The 17,793-nt window shown below is 48.8% G+C and overlaps 1 protein-coding gene across 8 annotated transcripts in view; it reads right to left on the reverse strand.

Annotated features, from left to right (window-relative positions):
• The window catches only part of Kansl3 (KAT8 regulatory NSL complex subunit 3), a 36,076-nt gene continuing 18,283 nt past the window's right edge, over positions 1-17,793 (reverse strand). For 5 of the 8 annotated variants that reach the window (XM_052192944.1, XM_052192945.1, XM_052192952.1 and 2 more), the window contains 12 exons: positions 17,615-17,772; positions 15,977-16,040; positions 15,390-15,590; positions 15,081-15,237; positions 13,799-13,876; positions 12,497-12,688; positions 12,066-12,147; positions 11,592-11,722; positions 10,772-10,881; positions 10,190-10,412; positions 9,791-9,924; positions 1-57 (listed from right to left, as the gene is read on the reverse strand). In XM_052192944.1, the coding sequence (XP_052048904.1) occupies positions 16-57; positions 9,791-9,924; positions 10,190-10,412; positions 10,772-10,881; positions 11,592-11,722; positions 12,066-12,147; positions 12,497-12,688; positions 13,799-13,876; positions 15,081-15,237; positions 15,390-15,590; positions 15,977-16,040; positions 17,615-17,772 (1,572 nt within the window). In that variant the 3' untranslated portion in view covers positions 1-15. Of the gene's footprint in view, positions 58-2,053; positions 3,957-9,790; positions 9,925-10,189; positions 10,413-10,771; positions 10,882-11,591; positions 11,723-12,065; positions 12,148-12,496; positions 12,689-13,798; positions 13,877-15,080; positions 15,238-15,389; positions 15,591-15,976; positions 16,041-17,614; positions 17,773-17,793 lie in introns of those variants that run through there. The other 3 variants (XM_052192946.1, XM_052192947.1, XM_052192949.1) reach the window with 3 other exon arrangements.

Below are 17,793 nucleotides of genomic sequence, written 5' to 3' on the forward strand. Positions count from 1 at the left end.
GTTCATCTTGAGATTTCAATGATCAATCATAAAGTGCATACATGCTCCGGTCACAAACTGAGAGAAAAAGATGGTCTGTCAACAGGCTAATGCTTAAGCTGTGGCACACCCGCACTCTGGACGAGCTCAGCAACAGAAGGGATGAGCTATATTAAACTGTCACAAGACTTGGACAGACATCAAAGGAATTACACTGAGGGGGACAAAGACAGTCTCAAAGGTCAGGTACTGTACAGTTCTATTTACAGATTATTCTATTTAGAGAGCAGAAGGGATTGGTGCTTGCCATGGGCTAAGGTGGGCAGTGATTATCAAGGCGTAGGACAAGAGCTCTGTTCAGAGAGAACAGTTATGTCTTCACTGCGGCTGCAAGAAAATGGAGTCATAGAACCACACACATAATGAACCAACATGCACTCATTAAAAAGCCTGTGTGCTCTGTCACGGCGTGGTGGAGGTCAGAGGACAGCTATGGGAGCCCGTTCTCGCCTCGCTGAGGCAGGGTCTCTTGTCTCTGCGGCTGCGCTGTAAACTCAGGCTAGCTAGCCCACAAGCTTACAGGCACTCCTAGGAGTGCTGAGGTACAAATGTATGTAGCCAGTCCAGCTTCTCATGTGGGCTGGGGAAGCCAACTGGGTCATCAGGCTGGCGAACTAGCATTTTTACCATGAGTCATCTCTCCAGCCCTCAGTTTTCTCACTTTGGTGTACTAGTTAGGTGAAATGAAAGCCATGGGGTAAAGCTGGTGAGGATACACAAGCCCTACACTACCACAGCACAACGGCTCAGTAGGAACTGCACGACTCACTGGAGTAGGCGACTGGGCGGGGTGAGAGCCAGCCCTTAGATGGGCTCAGGTCAATGGAGCTGTGTCTTTGGACTTTGAGAGATGGAGATCCATCAAGAAATCTGTACTGGACAGTCCTATGACAACAGGGGAAAAATCTAATTCTGAGGGGCGGGAGGGACGGCTCGGAAGTTAAGAGCATTCACAAGGTAGGAAGCTGTATGAGTGAGTGCCGTGCCAGCCTGGGTCGAGCAAGAACCTTCTAAACAAGGAGCTGGGAGGTGATGAGTATCCACTTAAGGGGATCAACCAGTTCCTGCCTCTTCCAACTCCCAGTCCCTAAACACATGCTTAGAAAGATCAAGGGGCACAAAGACCCACTCCATCTTAATTAACTCTATCGGAGCCTCAACTTCAACTGACTCAGCAGTGGATTCAGGGACCGCAGGGAGTGAAAGAGAAGGAACACAGCAGGCCCCACTGAAGAGTTTAATGTCCAAATGTCTACTAGAGCTATGGTCTCTACCAGGGATCTACCCAAGGCAGGCCTCAGACTCTGCAGCTAAGCTGATCATTGCTTCTGCTTCCGGAATGCTGGGGTTACAGGTATTTACTGAAACACTCAGTGGTCTCTCCCCTTGTAGGGAGAGACATCAGCTGTGGGCTGATGTCTGTCCTGGGTTCAGAGATGCAAGATCAGAAGGACCTAAGGACTGAAGGGGGTGCGGGAGGTTCCTTTCGCTACAGAGACACAAGTAACCACGGTTAGAATCCACACTTATCAACCTCTAAGTCCTTATCTCAGAGTCAAAGGACAAATCCACAAATGTGTTAGGACGGGTAGCACAATGAGAGACGCCAACCCCAAAATGGGCCAGTGGGAACTCTCTTCAAGCAACAGTCCCTCTCGGCCTGGTGGGGAAAAGGGTCACATTCTCTCCTCACTTCCTAGGCTGTATCTGATCTTCCCTCTCAGAACCCAGAACAGACATCAGCAGGAATAAATAAAGGAGTGAAAGATGGGTGTGGAGGTAAATGCCTGTGATCCCCTGCCTCAGGATGCAGAAGCAGAACTGGGAGTTACAGGCCAGTTGGGCTGCACAGTGAATCCTGGCCTGCATGCAGTTCCCAGGCTTCACAGGCCGGGAGCAGTGAGGTGACGCAGGTCCTGTCAGCCCATCCATCCATCTACAGTCTGCCTCCACAGCACAGGCAGCTCCCAAAGCACACAAAACCAAATGAAAACAAGCCGAAGCAACGCAAAGCTCAGTGTTTCGTGTTTTATTCTTTGTGCTAACATAAGATCATTGCTATGGCTCATGGCCATGAATTCATCCAACCCGAATCATTAGTCAAACAACCAAAGGCTGCTGTTGTCTTTGCTCCTCAGTGGCGCCTTCCACTGGGCATTCACAAGCCTGCTGTGGCCTGAGAGAGAATGTAACGCCTTCCTGACCCTTCCACATACTCATAAGAGTACTACCGTCTGAGGCTACACCCTCAAGTCTGCCATGAGGTGGGTGGGGTCAAGTGTCTCTCCACGTTCCAATCGCTGTGGTTTGAGATGGGACCTGAGGACCGTGGTCTACAGACTCCAGCCACTTCCTTGTTGGTCAGTCCCTCAAAGGCGACGCTCCCCTCCTCAGTTTTGCAGTTCTTCAAGGTAAGTAAGCCATGCCTCAGAAGTCACCCATGGGATGCACACTGACTAACCACCAAAGCGGGACACGAGTTTTCTTTGGTTCCAGAACGCAGGGCGGCAGGCATCTTTGGGGAGCAGCCCTTCCAGTGCTGCTCAAGCTGATCTCCTAAGTCACAAAGGGTTGCTCAGGGTCCTCTGCCAACTTAAGTGGTCCCTAAACGTTTCACAGAGCCCCCGTCTTATCCTCTTTTGGTGGGCACATGCTCTGACCTATGAAGCTATCAAGGCTCCAGCACCAGGCACCTTATCCAGATTTCATACCTTCGCAAATTCTCTGAATGCCTTCTGAATTTCAGAAGACAGCTCCACTCTGAACAGTGCAGTTTCACGGCCACGGTGAGGTGTGGAGCTGGAGACCTCTCTACTCCTCTCACATGTCTCTGACCTGACCTGCCTGGACTCCACACTACGTGTCAGCTCAGATTACAGAGGAGAAGGCTTTGAGTGAACAAAATCACACTGGAGTTGCTGTATTTCTCATCTTGACAGAAACTTTCTAAGTATGAAAGGGAAAAGAGCCTGCTCTGGAACACAAGCTCAGAGCCAAACTCCAAGTTCCATCTGCAGTGCCCCTGGAAATGAGAGGCTCCGTTCCACCTTCAGTGTCCACATCACCAGGACCGTGTTCTGCAAGGCTCAGGCTGGCCCAGAGCCTCACACAGCAGTCAATGAATGACCTTCCTACTTCTAAGCAGAAAGTCAGAGTTCTAAGAAAAGAAACAAACTCTGAAGCACAGCCTTCCCTGTCCTACTGCCCCAAGCTTCCTAGAGCAGCAGAGATAGCTCGGCAGCTGGTCAACTGCTTCATCGCCAGGCAGGACCCTCAGGGATAGGGAGTCAGGCTTTCCCTCTGACTTGCTGAATTCCATTTCTCTAGCTCTTCGCAGGACCTCAAGTGTCACGCAGAGCCCCAGGCCCAAGCTGCCTGCAGTCCAGGGCCCTTGGGCATGCCTTACCAACTACTTCCTCGTGCTCCGCCCCTCACCCTAAGTCTTTTTGGGCCTACAGGCTTTCTTGTACAGGCAATTGCACAAAACACTGTGAGCAAGAGGAAGGGGCTAGCCATCACGTGGTAACCACCGTCCCCACGCTTAGAGCAGCTAAGAGCTGGCAGCCAACAGCCTACTTCTCCCTGCCTTCATCATGAAACTTCAGTGAGCCAGTCTATACTGACACTGGAGTCTAATTACATCAGTGTTGGGGTAGAAATGCCAACAATCCACACATGGCCACACCTTCTAGGGATCCCAGGACCCAACTTGCTGGCCCTTTATCACCTGGCCTAATGTATTCTCAAGAACCAGAGGCCCAACCCCAAACACCGCTAGCAGAGATGAAAATGGCTGTCTTAAGGATGTCTTCAGACACTCAGCCGGCTCAGCAGGACCACACGGTTCACCTTGAGGCAGCTATCACCAACCTGGTAAAGACATTTTGCTGGCATACTCAGGGTGCTGGAGGCAGGCGCTGTGGCAGAAAAAGGGTAAAAAAGGGTCAAAGTTTGCCCAGGCTAGACCCTCCTCTGTCCCAATCATCCCACTCCGATCCGATGGAATGATCAATAGGAAATAAAACACACAAGATAAGACACGCTGCTCTGGCATTGCGCACTTGGAACTTGGCTTCTGCAGTCAGGCCCACTGGGCTACACCCTGGAGTAAGGGCTCACTAGCTCACAGGCTCTCTGAGTCTCCTCCTCACCTGGGACACACACGGCAGCACCTGCTTCCCAAGAATACTTCCAGGATGAAGTGAGATAGCCTGCATAAAGCATCAGCAGTATAAATCACGCTCAACCACAAACATCAGCTCTCGGCTGTATTTATGACACCCAAGAACAGGAAAGGAACACAGAAAATAGGAACAGGTATACCAGGAGACAAACTGACTGTTACACCAGCATCGTCTCTAGGCCATGGGAAGTTGACTGTTGATCCAGGCAGCCTGGGAAAGGGCATGGGGGAGGGGTGGCATCTATCTCCTCAGCTAGGCTGCCATGCTTCCACGCGTCACACGCTCAGAGACCCCAAGTGAAGAAGACTAGGAGCATAAAGGGAAGGATCTGATAAACTCTCAAGGATCCGCTTCCTACTTGCTTCCAGAGCCCCAGGACGGAGTACACAGGTCACTGTCCTGATTTAAGTGAGTGTTAATTGAGCAGGGAGTCCTGCAAGGCTACAGTGTGGCCTACTGCCATGGGCAACAACTAGACAAAAGCCTCGCAGGCTGCCACCATCATGGTGTGGTCAGAAGGACAGAGACTGGGGGTGTAAGGTACAGCATAGCTTTCTTCCAGTGCAGCCCTTAGCTGTCAGGACAAACAATAGCTTCAGCCCATCAAGGAAACACATCATGGATCTAGCAAAAATTAGTCGGTACTTACGCTTTCTTTAAAATCCACTCCATGCACCAGTACTATCTAAGTAACCATAAAATAAGGAGATGGAGGAAGAAGAGGAGGAGCCGGGCAGTGGTGGCGCACGCCTGTAATCCCAGCACTCTGGGAGGCAGAGGCAGGCGGATTTCTGAGTTCGAGGCCAGCCTGGTCTACAGAGTGAGTTCCAGGACAGCCAGGGCTATACAGAGAAACCCTGTCTCGAAAAACAAAAATAAACAACAACAACAACAACAACAACAAAAAGGAGGAGGAGGAAATGACAATTACTTCTTTAAGTCAGGTTCCCATTGGCCCAGGTCAGCTAATCCAGAACCTGGATGCTGATACTATAGGCATTCATATGTGCTAGGCAAACACTGGACCATACCCACCCCAAAAGAACTGTTTTTTCATTAAATGATAGTTCTTTTAATTCCAGCACAGGTATGAAGGCTGGAGAGATGGCTAAGTGGTTAAGAGCACTGACAGCTCTTCTAGAGGTCCTTAGTTCTATTCCCAGCAACCACATGGTGGCTCACAACCATCTGTAATGGGATCTGATGTGTCTGAAGACAGCAAAAGGCAGAGTACGTCTTTGAGTTTGAAGTCAGCCTGCTCTACAAAGTAAGTACTAGATCAGTCAGGGCTATATATAGTAAGAGCCTTTCTCAAACAAAACAAAAATTAGGTAAAACATTACTGTCACATATAAAGAGTTTAACAAATGCTAGGCACAAGGACAAGTATATATAACCCCAGTACTTAGTAAGCTGCAGAATGCTAAGCTAGGGAACAGTCTGAACTACATATTTGGGGGCATGTCTTACCAGGAAGGCAAACAGTGTCTTAATATCAACAAGTATCCACTGAGTGTCCACATTTCCAACAGCCTCACAAATATCAAATATCGGGAGTTTGGTTTTGTTTTTTGTTTTTTTTTTAAATCACTTAAACATTTGTGTTTTTAAGGTCCCTGGTTTAGCTGGTGCGTTTTATGTCAACTTGACACAAGACAAGACTAATTTTGAGAGAACCTCAATTGAGGAAATGCCCTCCCAGCTTCTAGACTGGCCTGTGGTCTACCTTCTCGACTGTGGAGAGCCATGCTCACTGTGCACAGTGCTGCCCTGGGCTGGTGCTCCTGGCTGAGCAAGGAAGGAGACCGAGCTAGCTTGAGACCCTCTGAGGCTTCTGCCCAGACTCTGCGTCACGACGCAGTGTGATCTGGTGTCTATCACAGCAACAGAAACCCGGCCTACTTAAGGCAGTTTCTACACCAAACTAGGTGATAGGGCCCAAGCCTCAAGACATTAAGTGATGTGCACAGGATCACATAGCTACTAGGGAAAAGCCAGCCTAACCTGAAGCAGAGCTCTTTCTTTTTTTGGTTGTTTTTTTTTGGGGGGGGGGGGGGATTTGTTTTTTTTTTTTTTTTTTTTTTTCGAGACAGGGTTTCTCTGTGTAGCCCTGCCTGTCCTGGATCTCACCCTGTAGACCAGGCTGGCCTCGAACTCAGAAATCCACCTGCCTCCCAGAGTGCTGGGATTACAGGTGTGCGCCACCACTGCCCGGCCAGTTCTTTCTTTAAAATCACTCTGTTTGACAATGTGAAAAGATGGTAATACTGGAAACTCAGCCTTGATACCCTCACTGTCCTAACTGCATCTTTCCTGTTGGAGAAGGACTACAATGACCCTGCCTAGCAATGATGCACCCATTTTATTCCCATGAAAACTAATCTGGGTTAAAGGCAGTGAGTAAAACCCAGCTTTCATCGTCTGCTTCAATTCAGCATGGAAAACAAGGGTCCCCAACAACCTCAACTCGCACAGCAAGCTGAGGTGGATGTCTTCTTTAGAGAAAAGACAGCAATCTACATTCTAGTTGCACATCAGTGTGGCACCAGCGAAGGTAAAGACAGCCTTAGAACAGGCCCTGATGTTCAGGTCCATCAAAGCATGAAGGAACAGAGAGAACAACTTCTGTACTCTCTGCCACAGTGTGCAACAACAACAACAACAACAACACACCACCTCTTTCTACTGTATTCCACAAAGACTGAAATGATCTTTACAAAACTGTTCGTCAACAACAACAACAACAACAACAACACACACACAAACACACACACACAAACACACACACACACACACGAGAGGTGGAAGCAAAAACAAAAAGCCAACAGTCTAATACTCGTAAGTGAAGCAGAGGCAAATGGAATGGCTAGGCTATGTGTCCCTTGGCCAGCAGGCTCTTCTGTTCTCCAGTGACAGGGTCTTGTGTCCTTTATACACATAATGAAGTAACATGGGGTGCAGACAAGACCAAGAAAGGGAGATGGGAGCATGCATCTATGACTCTGGAACTATACAGGCACCTGGGAGAGAGATGGCACATCTGAGGCTAGTCTGAACAACACACGGTGACCCCATCTTGGACAAAACAGATGGAAAATAACATAAGATGGTTGGTGCACGCAGTCCTAGCATTTGAAAGGCTAAGACAAGAGGATCAAAAGTGTAAGGTCACCCTGGGTTACACAACAAGACCCATCTCAAAGAAATTAACCCAAACAAATAAAAAGAATCCAACAGGACATGCTGGAAAAAAGCAACAACACCTCCCCCCCGCCCCCCCGAATTTGGAATTCAGACAGCTGAATATTAGAAAGGCCATTTAATGAATCATTTTCACTAAAAAAGAACTGTTTATGTTCAATCATCTCATGCAGATGATTCTAAGAGGGCGTGGCATCTGCACTGTCAGACAACAAAAGGCCAGTGAAAAGGTAAGTAAACTAGAGCTGGGCATGGTGTGCACACCTGTGGTCCCAGAACTTGCAAGGCTGAGGCTTGAGAGTCTCCTCCATAGTGAAACGCTTGCTTAAAGACAGAAATGAAGAGAGTCTATGCTGCCCTTCTAAAGGGAAACTTGTCAACAAACAAACAAAAATGACTGGGGCATATTCTAGCAGATGTAGGTGATCTGAGTCACTTTGAGGCCAGCCTGGTTTATAGTACCAAACTCCAGGCCAGTCGGAGCTATACAGTGAGACCCTATCTCAAAAGAAAAATCTATTTGAGAGACTAAAGTGGAATGATCACAGCCTTAAGGCAAACCTGAGCAATTCATCAAGACCCTGTCTTAAAAATAGATCCAAAGGTGCCTGGAAAGCTGGTGTGGCAGGCTAAGCACAGGCGAGCCCCCGAGGGCCTGACGTCAGATCCCTGTTCGTAAGACACTCACGGTGAACACCCGCACTTCTGGACGCTGGAGGTCTGCCCAAACTCAGCATAAATGACAAGCTCTAGATTCACTGAGACATTCTGTCTCAAAAACTACAGTAGAGAAGTGAATGGGAAAGATAACTCCAATGCTAATCTCTGGCCCCATCATACAAGTGTGAACAAAACATACACGCACACGCGCACACACACAGGCATACACCACAGACATAAATATACACACACACCATACAAGATCCAGAAATAGAAGTTAAAAGTCAAATATTGAATAGAAAGATAAAATGGCTTGAACTAGAGTCCTGGAAGATAGTGCCTACCACGCTGGGTTAAATCCTAAGTATTATCAAGAATAACCCTGACCTGGGGGAAGTGACACACATGCTCCTGTAACTGGAGAACTCAGGAGGTGGAGAATCAAGGACCAGGAAGGAGGACAAGGCAATCCTTAGCTACACATTAAATTCAGGACCAGCCTGGGCCTGATCTTCTCTCAAAACATATAATACGTAACGGCCAATGAGATGGCTCAGTATTTAAAAGCCCTTGTTCTTGCAAAGGGTCAAAATTTGGTTCCTGGCACCAACATGATAGCTTACAATTGTTCTTAACTCCAATTCCAAAGGATGTGGAGCCCTTTTTAGCCCTCTTTAGACCTCTGAGGGTCCCAGGAATGCACACAAAACTCATATAAAAAGTAAGAATAATAAAATAAAGGCAATCTACTGACCAGGATAAAGCATAAGAAACTGTAACAGACAAAGGATTAATATAAAACCACTGTATGTCAAAACTCACGTAGAGGTGACGAAGATCCAACTCCAAAAAGTTGTTTTCTAACCCCCACCTATGGATCCAACTCCAAAAAGTTGTTTTCTAACCCCCACCTATGACCTAAGGGTTTTTTGTTGTTGTTCTTCCCCAACTGGACACAGCTAGTTATCTGGAAAGAGGAACCTTAACTGGAAAGGTGCTTCCATAGTCACACTGCATGTATGTAACCTGCAGGACATCTTCTGACTAACTGCCGCCACTCCTGGGCAGGTGGTCCTGGGGTGTGTAAGACAGCAGGTGAGTAAGCCATACAGAACGAGCCAGTAAACCGTGTTCCTCCCTGGTCTGTGCTTCAGTCTCTGTCACCAGGTTTGGTCCTGAGTTCCTACTCTAAGTTCTCTTCACCCTGTCAAGCTATTACAGAATCTATGTGAATAGCACTGACAACTGTAAACATTCCCAAATTATACTGTTCCTGTAATGTTCCAACCATTTAGTAAGCATAATTATTTTTGTAATTGAAAAAAAAAAGAGATTAAAAACACTAGGCCAAAAGCCAGGCAATGGTGGTGCATGCCTTTAATCCCAGCGCTTGGGATGCCAGTCTGGTCTACACAGCCGAGTTCTAGGCAGCTACAGAGAGAAACCCTGCCTGAAAACAACAAACAAACCACAAAAACACTCCATAGGTCACAGAGGTGATTCAGTGGGGAAGGGCTTTTGCCACTATGTCTGATAACCTGTTTCGTCCCCAGGCCCTAGGGTAGAAGGTAGAAACTTCAGGGTCCAAATTTGAATCTGGTCTGCCTACAAGCTCAGTGCAGGGGCAGCCATGGTCAACTCTTTGGCCAGCCCCACACTGAACTAGGGCTGGAGCTCACGTCCTGGGTCTGCCCAGGCCAACTCACCTGTGAACTAGATGGCAGCATCTGGGAGCTGGTCTCCTCAGATGGTGTGGCTCCTGAACCCATAGGGCTGAGTGTGGTGATTCTGCTTGGCTGGCCACGGAGCGTCAGAGTAATGGTGGTGGGGACCTTTAAGCCTGAGAGAGAGACAGACAGACATAGAGACAAGAAGACAGGGGATTGATTTCTAGCCTCTACTTTCAGGTAACAGTTTCTCCCCAAAAGAACATCTTGGCTTCCTTCCTAGGTAGGTAGGTCCACGCTATCAGTAAATTTGGAAGGCCCCAGCCTGTGTTCTCTAGACCTTTCTGAGGGCAGGGTCCACAGAGCTGAATCAAGAATCAAGGAAAAGGCACCTTGCATATATGAATGTCTGAAGTCCCCATCATTTTCACGACTTACCTGATGCTTGGTTGGAAATCTGAGCCAACCCAGGTAGGCTGCTTGCCAACTTAGCGAGACCCCCGTTGGTCAGCAGCTGGTGGATGGCAGTGGGCTTCCCACCAGGAGTGGCACCCAAGGAGGAGAGAGTGGTGGCCACAGGAATGGTCCGGACAATGGTGCTCGTGCCTGTGGTCATGGCACCCAGACTCTGCATGGGGGTTGGTAACTTCACACTGGCGGCCTATTGGACACACAACCAGATGACAGAAGTTACCACCACCACCACCACCCCCAGGGCCTGGAGAGCCATTCAGCTCATTCCAGGATCTTTATTATCTTTATTCATCTCTGTATTAGATTTAATCATCACAAATGTATGAGGGAGCTATATTATTACCTTATTTTATAAATGAAGACACAAGACAGAGATGCCAAGAAACTCATCTAAGCCCATAGAATAAGTCACAGATCATAATGTCTGGTATCGTGACTGTGTATTTAGAAGGCCTTTTGTCCTTAACCCACTTATCCCAGACATAACCTCCCTTCCCTAAGAAGTTCTAATCCCATATTGCCCAGCACAGCAGATGATGTATATACCTGTGGGACTGGCCCTGGGGAGGGACTTCCTGGGAGGCCAGGGGTCTTGCTGCTAATATCCTGCAAGCTGAAGCTGAGGCCTTGGAGGAGGCTGCTGGCTGAGGCGGCCCCTAGAAGAGAACAGGCAGATACAGCGGACATCAGCCTGTGTGTTACCCACAAGCAGCCTACAATACTTTCAACCTACACTTGCCCTCAGAGATACCAGGAAAGCCTTTCCAGCACACACCGTAGTTACCACACAACATCAAGTGCTATGTCAGACACTGCCTTGGATTTGCTCTGCACATTCCAACCTGTTCTAAGCCAGCAGGCTTGCACTTTGTACAGAAAAATGGAAAGCTTGAATGCCACTTTTCAGAAACAGAAATTCAATTACTTCTACAGAAAAAGAAAGACTAAACCAAGTGGATTCAGATACCTGACCACATTACACAGTCTAACAACCTCAAAGTAAAAATCTTAAAGGAGAGGTAATTCAGCAATGTCCTAAGCCATAGTATCAGGCAATCTGCCCTTCCAGACAGGCTCGGCTCAGAAAAAGTAGGTAACAAAGACATCTCACTTTGCTGATGCCCAGTTCAGCAACACCTCCAGCTTTATCTGGTTGGAGGTGTGAAAAAGAACAAACAACACAAGCTTTGACCCTCTACCACCCCTACAGACAGTAAAGACAAGCTAATTCCAGCTTCTGCTAGCTTCTGCCACCACAGCTAGAGCAGAGAAAGCAGCTCCAGTTCCAGACCTCGGGGCCAATGACCACCACCCTCCAGCAGCAGATCTGAGACTCCAGCAGAGAATATGACGGGCTACAAGCTACCTGGAAGGGAACCGCCTGGAGAAGTGGCCACCAAGCGGCTCTGCAGCGTGTGGATGGCAGTAGGGGTGGCGTTGTTGGAAGCCACAGATGGGACTGTGCTGGCTGTACCTCCACCTTCAGAAGAACTTGACCTGGAAATAAAGGAAGGAGCCCTGTCATCCAAAGAGCAGCAGCCCACAGCCACAGGGATATCCCGAGTCAAGTCCAGCAGGGAAAATTCTAAGCCCTACCTCTATCCTTCTAAAAGTCAGACCTAAATTAAAGAACTCAAGTCCTAAGCAGAGTCAGTAGATGCACTACAACTCAGAAGGAAAAAGGAACTCAAAACTGACAGAAATGAAAGAAAGCTCCCAATCAAGAGAAAGTCACAGTCACACGCCTACAACTGACTCCAGAATCTCTCAACTTCCCTGAACAGCAAATGAAGCAGAAGTTGAGTGAAGAGGAGGACTAGGAGACCAAAGGCAGACTCACTTAGCTGTAGTGAGGAGTCCAGTGAGCTCCTTGGCTCCTGCTGAAGCTCCCAGGGTCATGGTGACGGGCTTCCCTCCAGCAGCTGCAAATGACCAAGAACAAAGGCAGTCCTAACTTACCCCTAAACCCAGGCTGTCGAAAAAGAACAGCTATGCAATTACAGGGGAGCTGGGGTTCTTCCATGTTTTAAGCTTTCTAGAGTATCTTATACCTTAATTAAAACCCCAAATGAACAAAGTGTGTAATGTTCTAAATGGCCCCACAAGTACTCTTATACTGTCTCCCTTCTTAAGACAGGTGACTACCACTTCCCACCATGTGTGACCTCAGACCATCTCTGTTCAGGTGTCCATTGACTGACAGAGGCTGGGCTGCCTGCCAAGCCTGGGAATGCTAGTCAGCCTTGACCAAACACAGCACAAAAGACTCACCTTCAGGTGTCCCACCTTGAGAAAGAGTACAAGACCCTCCAACTGTGTCCCCTTGGGAGATCAGGGACACTTTGATCTTTGGTCGCTTGGAGGGCTTTGCACCAGGAAGAGGACTGGAAGGATGGTGCCTCTTTAGCTGGACCCGAAGCTCTTCTTTCTCTATATCATCCACTGGTTCTGATGAAATGGGAACTAAGGAACAGAGCTGAGGTAAGATCATCCATCACTTATAAATACAAGCCAAGCCAGCCAGAAGAGCCATGCACAAGTTGCACAAAAGTGACACAGGTAAAGGCTGCCCCACCCACTGGGGACCTGGCATGGAGCACTCAGAGATAACTCAGCCATTTCAGCTGTCCTGGAGAGGGAGACAAGGGGCCCCTAGCTGCTGGGAACCAAACAATAAACCAACACCATCAGAGAACTAAACAGTCAGTTCTCTCAGCACTTTCCAGCCTTGGTCATTTCCCTGCTAAACACCTCCCAAGCTAACAGCCTTTGAGGGACATCCACAGGCAGCCACCAAATCCTCTGCATTGGGCATTCTCACAGGGCTTCTGCAACCTCCAGCATGCATTGGGTACTGAGGCTGAGGGCTCTGCTTGTCACATGGAGGTAGGGCAGACAGACTGTCACCATGACCTGCGGGTGCTCAGGAACTCCTGGGTGAGACAGCATTTCAGCTGCTGCCTGAGTAAGGGAGAAGTCCCTGTTCATGTCACAACCAGGTAGAGGGATATGGACTTCCATCAATCAGACAGGTCACTGCATAAGGCAAGCCTCCTCTTGCCTCCCTAGACTTGCCAACCTTTAGACTTTCTCAGTTTCCTACTCTGTAACCTCAGAAGCCTCTTGTCCTTCTTCTGCACAGGCAAACAGGCTAGGGTAGCAAGACAGCAGGCCAATGGCCATGGGAGTTGCTGGCATGGGGCTACAGTGAGGGAACCAAGGGCTGCTTAGGGAGGAATGTTCCAGCCCAATAGAGGAGTGCTCTAAGTGGCTCTTGTACTTGCAGCAATCAGGATGGAAAGAATCAAGGCAGGGAGAAAACAGACAAGGAAATGCAGGCTCTCGTGAAGGCAGCAGGCCACAGGCACATAGGCATACAAGGGAGACTCAGGGCCAAGAAGCATGGCAGAAAAAAGGAAGAAAGCAAGAAACACCACCGTGAGACCCAGCAGGGAGAACACAAGCAAGGGAGCTGGTACACGGAGCAGGGAGATAGAGAGAGAGAGAGAGAGAGACAGAGAGAAACCAGTGGAGAGCAGCAAGCCGAGGCGAGCAGGTGAAAGCAATACTCACCAAAGAGACAGGAGGAGGTGCCAGGAGGAAAAGCTTTCCTCACCAGCATGTTTTGTTTCAGAAAAGCAGCAAACTGTGCTGGAATGAATCAGAAAGAATTATAGAATCACAGCCAGCCAGAGAATGGAGGAACAGAGCAGGAACAAGGAAAAGATGAAAACCGCCAACCATTCTTTCTAAGTGAACCTCACGGGTCTGGAACCTGACTTTGCTGTGTGATTGCCACATGGGGCTGTTGCCAAGCCTCAACAAGCTAGGGCAAGTCAAGGCCAAAGAGAGGGTCAGCAGGCAGCGAGGGCTCTTAACTACTGTTCCCCACCCACCCAGCCACCCACCAGCTCTGCCGAAGCTGTGGCTGTATGGATGCTGCTGTCCCCACTGACACCCGTGGGTCCCATCTTAAACCCAGCTCATCACTCAGCCGTCCACACCACCTTACATTTCTCCACTAATCATGCTGCCCAGAGATGCAGCAACCTGCTGCTCTGCCTTCACCAAAGTCTAAGGGAATCCCAACAGTCCCAAGCACTGCTTACAGAGCAGCCACACAGAGCCCAGGTACCCAGCCTCTCGCTGCCTCCACCCACCCACTCATACTTGTTAGTGGCATTTCATAAGAAGCCTTAGTTTAAGTAATGGAGCCTTTGGCCTCATTAAAAGTAGACAGGGTGGTGGGCAGAGGACCACGCTGGGATGGAGGGAGTGGAACAGACAGGCAGTAGGGACAGAGACACCGATGCTTCTTTCTCTACTCACTGAATCTTTCCTTTTCTATAGCCCTGGGATCCCTGATTCCAACAATAGACATGTTTCCCAGCCTAATCTGAAGCTTAACCACAGAACACTGACCAAATCTGTAAATGTTGCATCATGGAACTCTTTAACTCTTCAAGACCAAAATCAAAAGGGCAAGGTGAGCCAGCCTAGCCTGGGGGTAAAATCTGTCCCCCTGCACTTGTCACCTGGAGAGCCTCTGACTCCAGGAATGGCTGGCAAAATACACAGCTTCTCCAAGTAGAAATTAGGAAAAGGTCAGGCTACTACACACAGCCTCTAAGCGCAACAGTTTCAGCACAGCACAACAGGAGGCTGTGACTAATGGCGACGTGCCTACTACCGCACAGCCTGGGGACCATTTCAGCCTGAGCTTGCCTAGAAGCAATATGAGAGCCCCTCACACTGCCCTGAAAGAGCTGCTGAGCTAATACTTCCCAAGCCCACACCACACTAGCTTCAGGAGACAGAGCCCCATGGGGCTGCCAGGCCAGGAGACCATCTGTACCTTGGGCTTGTCTGTGGGTCAGCACAGCTTCTGTCCTCTGCACATGTCTTTTCAGCAGCTGGGAGGTCCCAATCTGACTGGATTTCTGAGCAGAGGGTACTGTGGTCACTTTGGTCTTAGGGCTAGAGGTGGGGCTGCTGGACACACTGGAGAGATCCTGGGTAGAAAAGGTCCAAAGAGATTGCATCCAACCATCACTCGGCTCCCTGCATCTCCCCTTACAGGGATCCCCAGACATCCCACAAAGGAAGTCCAACTCTGCGTCTTCAGACCTCAGGAAAGGCGCCTGCCTCTCCCTGTGCACAATACCTCTGAGCCTGAGGGGGATGTAGGGAGTCGGGCAGCTGGGGAAGCAGGACGACTGCCTCGCTCAGGAATTTCAAAGGCCAGGTCTCTTCGGGCCAAGTCCCGGGGTTTCTTCTTCTTTTCGGCATCCTGATCCCGAGGCTCAGAGCCCACATGACCCTCAGCACGAGTGAGCACCCCAGTCAGGAAGTCCACAATCTCATCCTAGTGTGAGAAGGAGCAAAGGCCACAGTTCTCCTCTGGAGAACAGGACCCTCCTCGGCAGCACCAGGATAAACAGAACCCTAGTCTCCAACGATGGTTCTTTCCACTCCCAAAGCCACACAAAGGCCAAGCTTAGCTGCTAGGCCTGGGGAAGAACAGCAGGTGCCTGTGTGAAGCTCTGGACACACTCCACGCCCCCTCTCTTGAGAGGCCCACCCATATCCCAGGTCACCTCTCCTTTGCTCTTGTTTCTCCCTGTTCCCCTTTCTTTGAGGGTGACTTAGGTTTACCACAGAGCCGACCAGACACCCTTCATGGTCCAGAGTGAGAAAGGCTGCTGCCCGTAAGATGAACCCTAACAGCAGAAAGGAGAGCAAATTGTTTACCTGAATACATCTGTCCACCATGCTCTGAGTCAGGCCCTCTGACTTCTTCTTTGCTTTGCTTATTCTAAGAAGCAAAAAAGACACAGTGAGAACAGTGAGAGGACTGAGCAGGCAAGAGCGGCGCAGAGAGAACGTGACGACTGAGTGCAGACCAGAGCAGAGGGGACCTGACCCTGAGAGCTGTCCTGCAAGCACGCATGGAGAGGAGGAAGAGGAGGAGGAGGAAGGAAGGGGAGGGGAGGGGAAGGGAGGGGAGGAGAGGGGAGGGAGAGGGAGGGAGGGAGGGAGAGGGAGAGGGAGGGAGGGAGAGGGAGAGGGAGAGGGAGGGAGGAATAGAGAGAGATGGGGGGGGGGGGTAGGGGCACTGGTCTAAACCACCCAGTTAAAATGAGCAGTAAAGCTGGACACTGTGATGCATACTATTAATTCCAGCACTCAAGGCAGAGGCAGGCAGATCCTGTGAGTTCCAGGCCAGCCTGGTCTACATAGTGATAGTTCCAAAACAGCCAGAGCTACATAGTGAGATTGTCTTAAAATTTCTGCAAGTAAAGATATTTCCTAAGATTGAATGAATGGCTGTCTTGATGACCAAAGTCACTTCCCTTAAATCCTTCCCAAAATTTGGCTTTGTTGATACTTTATACTGTGTCCAGTCAGGCTTAACTCAAGTAAGTAAATCTATGCTCATGCTGGTCCTCAAGGAATGACATTTATGGGGTTGGGGATTTAGCTCAGCGGTAGAGCGCTTGCTAGCAAGCGCAAGGCCCTGAGTTCGGTCCTTAGGAAAAAAAAAAAGGGGGATGTCATTTATTAAATGCCTACCCCAGGAAAAGTTTGATGACAAAGAATCTCAAAGCATGTTCTCCCCACAAGATGACTCCTAATTACAAAGGGGAAAGTTTAATTTCATAATGGAGAACCCCACAGTAGCGATCCCAAATGATAAACATATATCAGTAGTAATAAGACAAACTGAATCATGTATACTCTTATAGAATACACTGAGAAGCTACGTCACCTTGTAGCATTCCTGACAAAACTAAACATCTTCAAAAGATCAGAAAAATATATGTAAAAGAACTATCGCTATTATAACTGATTGTTTTCAACAATGTCAAGGTTCCAGAAAACCAACACTGAAGACTGGTCATGGAGACTCAGGAGGTAAGGACAGAAAGATCCCGCTCAAGGCCATTCTCAGCTACACTGTAAATTAGAGTATAGCCTGGGCTACATAAAATCCTGCCTCAAAACAAACAAGAAAGCAGGGAGGGAGAAAGGTGCTCTCTCTCTCTTCCCTCCCTTTCTCTCTCACTCTCTCCTCTCTCCTGTCTTGGGAGATACTGATGAAATCTAAGTTTGCTATTTAGATTAGACAATACTATCAAATCAACATTTTGGTTATATTTTGCTTATACAAGAAACTCTAGTGAGAGACAGAAATTTCAGATTTCTTGTACTAGAGCTGTTGTTTTCTAAAACAGGTTCAAGGGCCAGGCTGGCTTCTGCTTCAGCCTTCTGAATACACACTGGGATTATAGGCCGCAAGTTTAATTGTTCCTTCAGTCAGACTGGCCTGTTATTATCCTGCCACGGACAAACATTCGCTCGCTCACGTCTCTCGGGAGATGGACCCACCTGAGATTATCATCAGCTCCCCCAACCACCACCAAGCTATTTTCTGCTCGAATCTTCTCCCGGAAGTCCTCCATGGCTTCAGGGTGACACTGTAGAGAATTCTGACCAATGACAAAGAGGACTGGAGTCTTCATGTCCAAGAGGGGATCGTCCACGTCCTGGAAGAGGCAGCAGTTTAG

The sequence above is a fragment of the Apodemus sylvaticus genome, chromosome 9, assembly GCF_947179515.1.
Source record: "Apodemus sylvaticus chromosome 9, mApoSyl1.1, whole genome shotgun sequence".
Taxonomy (NCBI): Eukaryota; Metazoa; Chordata; class Mammalia; order Rodentia; family Muridae; genus Apodemus; species Apodemus sylvaticus.